At 32.7% G+C, this 8,770-nt stretch overlaps 1 protein-coding gene across 1 annotated transcript; it reads right to left on the reverse strand.

Annotated features, from left to right (window-relative positions):
- Nucleotides 1-5,679: 5,679 nt before the first annotated feature.
- On the reverse strand, nucleotides 5,680-8,064 carry LOC141660736 (protein ACCELERATED CELL DEATH 6-like). The gene is made up of 3 exons (XM_074467744.1): nucleotides 7,413-8,064; nucleotides 6,491-7,044; nucleotides 5,680-6,291 (listed from the first exon to the last, which is right to left on the reverse strand). Exons 1-3 carry the CDS (start codon nucleotides 8,062-8,064, stop codon nucleotides 5,680-5,682), a joined length of 1,818 nt encoding a protein of 605 aa, XP_074323845.1.
- Nucleotides 8,065-8,770: the final 706 nt, after the last annotated feature.

Here is an 8,770-nt window from a genome sequence, read left to right on the forward strand (position 1 = left end):
TTGAGGACAAACATCGATTTAAGTTTGGGGGTGTGATAAGTAGATTTTATATCCATTTAGAACGCTTCATATCGGCTTAAGTTGATGATTTGACATCAAGTATTTGGTGTTTTTAATACATTTTGTGTTGAGTATGTGTAGGGCTTTAGTTGGAGGCAATTATGGACTTCTATATGCTTTTATGTTGATAAGAGATCAGGAATTGAAGTGCGAGCGCTTGCGAGAAGACAAGAAATATGTAGAAATTTTCCAGAAGCCAAGCACGCCCGCGCTTGACTTGGGCGCGCTGCGCCCTATTTTCCAGAAGCAGAGTGCGCCCGCGCTAGGTCGGGCAGGCAGAATCCTGATTTTAGTACGTTTTGGATATTCTGAGCGGCCAAGTCAACCTGGAGCATAAAAATAAAGAAAAGGAGAGGAATTAAAGAAAAAGGAACAAGGGAAGAACACTGGAAAACCAAAAGCACACAACACGGCTAAGAAGAATAAGATTTAGTTCTACATCATTCTTTTATATTCTTCTAATTAGGCGATACTTTGGATGCTTGTTTCAGATTTGTTTTTTAAACCTTAATACTTTAATATTCTCTTGTAGTATTCAGAACCTTTTTACTATCATGTTTTCATTGGAACCCATGATGAGCCGTTCGATTATGAACTAATCGTTATCATGGGATTCTAACAGATTTATTTATGGAGTTTAGTAGTTGATTGCCTTAAAGATTTCAGTGTGTGATGAATTATTGATTTCCTAGTATGGTTGTGTTTAATCTTCTTGGATGCGTAGCTAACATCTTAGTTGTATTGTTAATCTCTATTGAATTCGAAAGTGGATATAGGGGTTTAGAACTTGCCATGCTAGCATAGGTTTATGCATGTTTTAACATGCATAATTCGTAGTGTAATTTTAACCATCTTACGCTGCCCTATGTAATCTCAATGGATGACTTGCTCTTAAACCATTATGTTTTCAAATCTTATAGAATTATAGGGTCTAAACATAATTGGTGTCTGCCTAGCTTCTATCTGAATTGTGGATGCTGAGTAGTAGGGTACACGTATATTGAAAAATAGCGTGTACTAAATTAGTATTGTCTGATTTGTTATCATAAACATCACATATTATGATTAAAGGCATAAACTCTGAACGAAGTATTTAATGAAGTTAGAATCCAATGTTTTATTTCACATAAGTAACTTGATTTTTAATCTCGTAGTTAATTCATTCTAGCATAATTACTTTAGATAATCAAACTCAATTTGATACTTGGCTTAGTAGTGAATAGTAATCATACATTGTTGCATAAGTACACATTCTGAATTAAACCAATCTCTGTGAAAACGAACTAAACTTAATCTTATACTACTTGTGCTCGCGTACGCTTGCGTGTTTTTGTGCGAAACCTAATCAACCTGGAGAGCAAGACCAGCTACAGAAGAAGCTTTAAGGGCAATATCGTGGTTTCGCCACCAAACATATGCAATTTCACTTCTGTTGGTGTGTTTACAATAACATTCAGAGCGTCTAAGTTAGATACTGTGAATATAAAATTAACGGGATGGATTTATCACGGGACCCTTGAGTGGGAGCACCGGGGGGAGTTCAAACAGGATTATCAACTATTCAAATTAATGCTACCAGGACTGGCCAGTGACAAGACTATTAAACTTGACTTGTTAACCATAGAGGTAGCTATATATTTAATTTTCTTATGATATTTTTGATTAAATTGACGTCTTCTTCACTATAGCTACCAAGATCATTATGTGTATACCAAATTATCATTCTGAACTGATTCTAGTAGAATATAGATTATTTCCAAGTCCACGTTCTATGTTGAGTTATCCAAACCAGTATTGTTGAGTTAGACGTTCTGCTTCAACTTTTTCTCAACAAAGTATATATACATATCATATTATCATCATATGATTATAAAACTCACATGAATATCATATATTCAAAACATGTTTACATATATATGTAAACATCTTGTATCAACATCAAAATATCATATATTACATACAGGCTTATATATCGTAAAAAACAGTAAACACATAACAAATTAAACACTTTTCACAAGTAGCTCTGATACCATTGAAGGGTTTCGAGGCATAAAATACAACGGAAACTGTAATTAAAAATCGTAAAAACCATAATTTCTGTAACCCGCCATAGGATCCATGGGAAAAAGCAGATATTTAATTTATAGATTAGATTGTTTACCTTAAGAAGCTTTACAAATTGGTTGACTACTGGAGATCCAACATATTTCCAATCACCACGTATCCCGCTCTCGCGATCTACACTATACCGGTATCCACACGAATGCTTGAACTCAAGTATTGGATGTGTACTAGCACAAACTCGTTTCTTTTTACTCTCTTCATCTTCTCTCTTGGTGGCTATGGTTTTTTAATAAAAGTCTTAACATAAAAATCGGCCACAAGAGATATTATATAGAGAGTGGAAACTTTATTATAACTCTTAACTAATTATAATATATTATTAATTTGAATTTTCTATTTGTATTATAATTAAGTATGACTTAATTATTTAACAGAATTTCAGAATTAATATTAGTAAATTTGAATATCATTACTTATCTAATTAATTAAGTCATGCTGAATTAATATTATAAATAATTTGAATTACTTTTTAAATTTTAAATCTAATTTAATTTAAATAATCCTTCAAGCATTGTTTGTGTATGACCCTATAGGTTATTATTATGTTGACAACGAATTTTAAATCGAATTTAAAATCGTAAATAATGAGCGGCATCTAGTATTACATCATTACTACCCAAATAATGATAATTAAATCGGTGATCAATTAAATATTTCATAAATAATGTATAATATAATATAATTTTTTTAACCACATATTATATATTAAACTAGAGACATATAATGTGTCATCCTCATCAATGTGTAATCCAGGTTTCCTTGATCAATGAGTAGACTATCGTATCAAATCAACATTTGTGTGTGGCCGTGCATTTCATAGTCTAGCTCACATAAGAGGCCGATAATATTTGTTTTAAAATTAGAAGGGTTAAATCCTTTCTAGATCATTCATGTTTCTCATACAATTCATAATATACCTGAAGTACACTTTAATCATTATTGGGTCAAAGATACTTTTAATGCAATTAAAGTACCTTAATTCTCATATAAATATATAATGATTTCAAGTCTAAGGATCATTACATCATTATCACTGTGAGAATTACTTATGACACGAAAGACATGTAGAATCTCACATTGGGTCTTTCCAGCCCCATGTACATATACATGTGTCTGTATTTTCGACTTTACTATCACTATACCTATGATCAATGAGATGTGATCATCAGTCAACAAACACACTAGTCTTATCATGTCCCTTAATAATAACACTATACGAGGGAGCTTTAAGAATATTGATACTAATCTCATTTTTACGTCACGTACTTAGAGATATATAATGCATATCATATTCAAAGGATATTTATTAATTTAACATTTATATCACAGTAAATTAAGATATAATAAATTATAAAATAAATACTTGATAAAACATAAAAATTATTAATCGTAATGTCTTAAACTAAAACATAATAGTGTTCTCTTTAAGGTACAAACACTAACAACATAATATGCATATTTTTTTTTATTTCTTTTATCATAGGTAACCCGCAACCGCTACCCTTCGGGTTCGCACTGGGTAAACCCCACGGGCTCACACAATAGCCTGCAAAACACGTGAACCAAGATAAACCGTACTTAAACTACAGGCTCTGGTTCAGGAGGTATATCATAAATTCTCTTTCATGAGATTCGAACCTGTGATCAAGAGGATAATTATCCCCTATTTAACCAACTTATTACGAATATATGCATGCATGTATACATAAATATATATAAATTCATGAATACATATATAAATACATACATGCATGAATACATACATACATACGTGCAAGTATAATACTATCTTAGTTAATGGTAAATTTTTTTGGAATAAAATAAAATTGTGTGTGTCTTTAACCTAAGCTTAAATTTTGAAAATGCCCGAAGGGGAGCGGCTGCGGGTTACCTACGATAAAAAAAAATTTGAAAATGAGAATTCATGTGTTTTATCTATCAAATTAGTAATATAAATAAGTGGATTATAAATAAAAAGTAAAAATAAATATTATTATTTGTAATTTTATATTTCACTAAAACCTCAATAATATAGTTTATTTAAATTACATTTATTTTTGATCTGTAGCTCCATATAATAATAATAATAATAATAATAATAATATACAATAATTATACGTGAGAAACTTGATTACAAAATCATGTTATTTTATGTGTGATGAAAATGAGCAAAAAAAGGCAAACCAAGTGCCGTATCAACTAACTATGTCACGCTAATTAGCAATCAATTCACAAACTATTTATTATTGTGTATTTGGCATCATTGCAAGAAAATAATTATCTGCTAAACTATATGTAAAAGCATACAAAAGAAATTAAAAAGGATTGACGCACAATATAATTTTTTATAAATTAGAGGTAACGACATACACATGAAATGCATAGTGCTTATTTCATGGTAACCGTACATAAGATATGTCATCAAAGTTCAGTCCATTTCATTAAATTTGTGTATATTACCCTTCGAGTCTTCAAATTATCCAACAAAAAATAATTAACGAAGAAATAAATTATTTATTCATATGTAAAGTATATTCATGCATCACGCTTGCTAAAATTATACATTGTGTCTAAGCAGTGGATCTACACGTATATTCTTGTTTTACTCTATCTCTTAGATCAATTAATATACCATTCTTTTTGTCAAATGATGTTGATTCCTACTTTGAAATGTGTATTTGTTAATATTAAACGAGTGAGGGTGAAGAGTTATTACATAAAATTAAAAATTTAAGAAGACTTAATTTCAAATAACAATTACAAAATAAAATTTATATGTAAACAAACTACTATATTCTTCCGTAATTCAAACAAACACAAATATTTTTACAGTAATATTTGTAAATCGCCCTCAGCAGTGGCAAATAAATTTCAGTTTAATGTCAAATATCGAAAAAAATATCCTACACTAATACCATGACACTCAAAAACTACTCCTTATATACATAAATAAATAAATCAACTTAATGTCAAATATTCAAAAAATATCCTACATTTATACCATGACACTCAAAAACTACTCCTTATATACATAAATAAATAAATCAAACAATTTACGGAGCGAAATATGAAAATACAGTTAAGAGGACAATATTAATTTGAACAATTTAGAATTTGCTCATTTATTGCCCTGAGGTGTAAAGTTAATTAGTCTTTTAATATTGGGGCAAGACGGTAGAACAACAGGTTTTATAAGGTAAATAATATTATCAATTGCACAAATTACATTACTCTTTTAAATCGCAAAGAAATGTTCAAACAAAAAGTAATTGAATATGATTAATTGTTTGCCCGCAAGGGTTGGCTCAGCTGATTAAATAGAGGAAAACTATCCTCTTGGTCACAGGTTCGAATCCCACGGGAGGAGAATTTATGATTATGGCTCCTGAGTGCGCACCCGAAGGGTAGCGGCTGCGGGTTACTTACGATAAAAAAAAAAAAATATGATTAATTGTTCACATTTATTATTCAAACGACAGAGTACACAGTCGGGAATCACTCAGTACTAGTAGGAAGTAGAATGGTACTAGGTTTTTTACCCCGTAAAAGTCTAATGTAAACCGGAATGGCACAGAGAAGGAAAAAGGAAGTTAGTATACAAACAGGTATGGCCAGATCTGAGTAGTCAGCTAAGACGGCATAGGTACCTACGATAAAAGCTAACATCATTGTTACAATAGCAAAAAAGTTGAATATCGTACTAAACACGAGTATGAAATGCAACTGACGGGCGTCTCTGTTAAATGTTGTAATGAAGTAGAGTAACAATGTAATAACTGACAAGAGCAACGCCATTGCAACAAAGACTATACAATTGCCAAAATTTTTGTCTCTTAGAAGCAGCGGGGATCCTTGTTTTGGTCCTTTGTTCCCGTCAAAACCACCTGGCATATTGAATAACAATGAAAAGGCTACGGTGGCTATGAGCGCAGATACTACCATTTGGCTGTTGATCATTGTTCTATACTCTTCCACTTTAGAGGAGTTGGTTTTTTCAGTATGTTTTTCAACTCTTTTCCCGGACTCAGTTTCTGGCTCTTTCAGTATTCGCCACAAGCGCCAATGCTTTTTAACCTTGGCTTCAATAAGTGATGTTCTAACCTTCACCTGCCATGGACCATTGTTATAATAACAACTCACCCATTGGTTGGGATGTAAATGTAATATTTAAACTTAGTAGCTAATCATAAATAAATCAAAGGAAAGTATTATTTCAATCCTAACTTGAGAGTTGAAAAGATCGAACAACTGTTTTTCGGGCAAGCTCTCTGTATATATATGATCATATAATTGGCTCATGAAGTACCTGATTAGATAAAGTATGTGTCTCATGATCTGAATGTAGTCTGTCCAGAGGAGTGTAGTTTTTGGAGTCTAATACCTCCCAGTCAATCTCCAACTTCGGCGCCTTTCCAACCATAAGCTCAGGAACATAACATCCAAACTTGGTAATCAGGTGCAGAGGTGTATTTCCATTGCAGTCCCTTTTAGTTAAAAGGTTATTGCTTGCTTTAAATCCGCGTGACAAGATAAATTCTATAACCTTCTTTCGATTTTCCTCCACCGCGATGTGCAGTATGTTTCGACCATTTCCATCAATCATTTCCCAGGAATCTGGAAAATATTCAACAAATCTTTCCAGCACACACAAATTTCCGGTGTATGCTACTACGTGTAGAGCCGTTCTCTTGTATTCCCTGTCTTCTAGGTAAGCCACACTCTTGGTCTTGTCTGCAGCTACTAACAATTCAAGTATTGCATCGAGATTGTTATATGCAACATAATGATATGCTGTCCATCCGTAATTGTCTGGTACCTTTACTAGAGCTTCATGCTTTTCCAGCAGGAGTTTCACACATTCTTGATACAAGGACAAAAACATACAATTATTTATATCAAATATATATATAAATCTCAAGGCTTAATGACCTTTTGAACCTCGAGATTTGCACTAATATACTCATATGCCCCCGTGTTGCCTTCATTTTTGTCCCTGAAATACTGAAAATATATCTTTTAAACGTTGGACCGTCCGGTTTACACTGGATTTTTTCCCTGGTTCAGTCTCTTTCCCGGTCCAAAGTTAAAAAGGTATGTTTTTAGTACTTGAAGGGTAAAAAGAAACGCTTTTGTAACATATGGGCATATGAGTATATAAGTGCAAATCTTGAGACTCAAAAGGTCATTAAGCCTGTAAATCAGTAGATGATAAGATTGTGTGAGTTTACCATATCCCCCTTGATCTAAAACTGCAGCATGCAAAGCCGTTCTTCCTTCAGGACCACCAAACATAGCAAGCAAATATGTGGTTTCGTCGCCACCAGTTTTTTGCCAATCACAATTGTCAAGAATCGTACTCATAATATCAGTATAGTACCTAATAGAAGCCAAGTAGAGTGGAGTTTCATTGTGCTTATTCAGAGGATGCGGATGGCATGGATCTTCTTTTACTAAAAGTTCAACCACATGCTTGCGATTATATCGTACAGCCCCGTGCAAGGCAGTTTCAAGTTCCTCATCGGGAGTTCTAATCAGATCTTGCACTACAGTCGATGGTGCAATGTCCTGCACATTATCTTGACGTCGGACCAAAGACTTAGCGGAGTCAATGAGTGCTTTGACGACCACAAAGTGTCCTTGTTTTGCTGCCAGGTGAAGCGCGGTCTCACCTCTTGAGTTGATCTTGAACAGCAGTGAATCATGAACACTTAAAATCTCTGTAACACATTTTATACTCCCGTATTGGCATGCTAGATGAAGCACCGTCTGATTTGTAGGAGTTAGTTGTTCACCAACCTTAAGCTTGCTTACCATCTCTTTCAGCGCATCAAGTTTATCTTCAGTGACTGCATCATACAAGTCAGAATCCATATGATTCATTGTATACGTGATCGGTAAATGGTAGAAATAAAAAGTATATATGATGAATGGAAGAACTGCAAAGTATAACTAGAATGTAACATGAATTTGTTGAACCTTGAACATTTATAGGCTGGAACTGAATTGAAAGCGGTGCAAATTGGGAAATTTAAATATTTCCAGAATTTATTGTTATGAGATTTGTTCTCGTAATTCAACTCTTTCGCCTGAAAATCTGTGCAAGTCCACTCTTTTATTTATTTTTTTAATCGGGTATTCAGTATTTTTACATGTTTCTTTCAGTATTTATGATATCACTGGTAAGAGCTGTTGCTGATGTCAGATAAATTTTGGTTCATAATAGTGCAGAAGACCGAGATTGGGTCAAATTTTTTGTATCCAATTTGCATTAAAAAAAGTCAATATAATTATAAGATTATATCCTATATCGTAGTTTAGAATAATATAATTAAGATATTGTAGTTTAGAATAATATAATTAAGAGAAGTAGATTAAGGTACAATTTCTTGAGAGTTCAAAATTTTAAATTAATATTACTGATAAAGAACAAATAATTTAAATTTGTTCATATATCCAATTTAAAAAAAAAGGGTTACATGTTTCCGTTGTCACAAATTCGTGTTTGGAAAAAAATGAATAGGTTGCTCTGTTTTCAACGCAATTCTTTGCCTACCCTGTACTTGGGCTGCTTTATAGTATTATACTT

This window comes from Apium graveolens, chromosome 1 (assembly GCF_009905375.1).
Source record: "Apium graveolens cultivar Ventura chromosome 1, ASM990537v1, whole genome shotgun sequence".
Taxonomy (NCBI): domain Eukaryota; kingdom Viridiplantae; phylum Streptophyta; class Magnoliopsida; order Apiales; family Apiaceae; genus Apium; species Apium graveolens.

Excerpts from the sequence above, each read along its gene's own strand:
- LOC141660736 (XM_074467744.1), bottom strand. The coding sequence starts at position 8,064 with ATGAATCATATGGATTCTGACTTGTATGATGCAGTCACTGAAGATAAA. Across the intron at positions 7,045-7,412 it reads TTTAGATCAAGGGGGATATG|AATGTGTGAAACTCCTGCTG; the intron begins GTAAACTCACAC and ends CCTTGTATCAAG. Across the intron at positions 6,292-6,490 it reads CACATACTTTATCTAATCAG|GTGAAGGTTAGAACATCACT; the intron begins GTACTTCATGAG and ends GGTCCATGGCAG.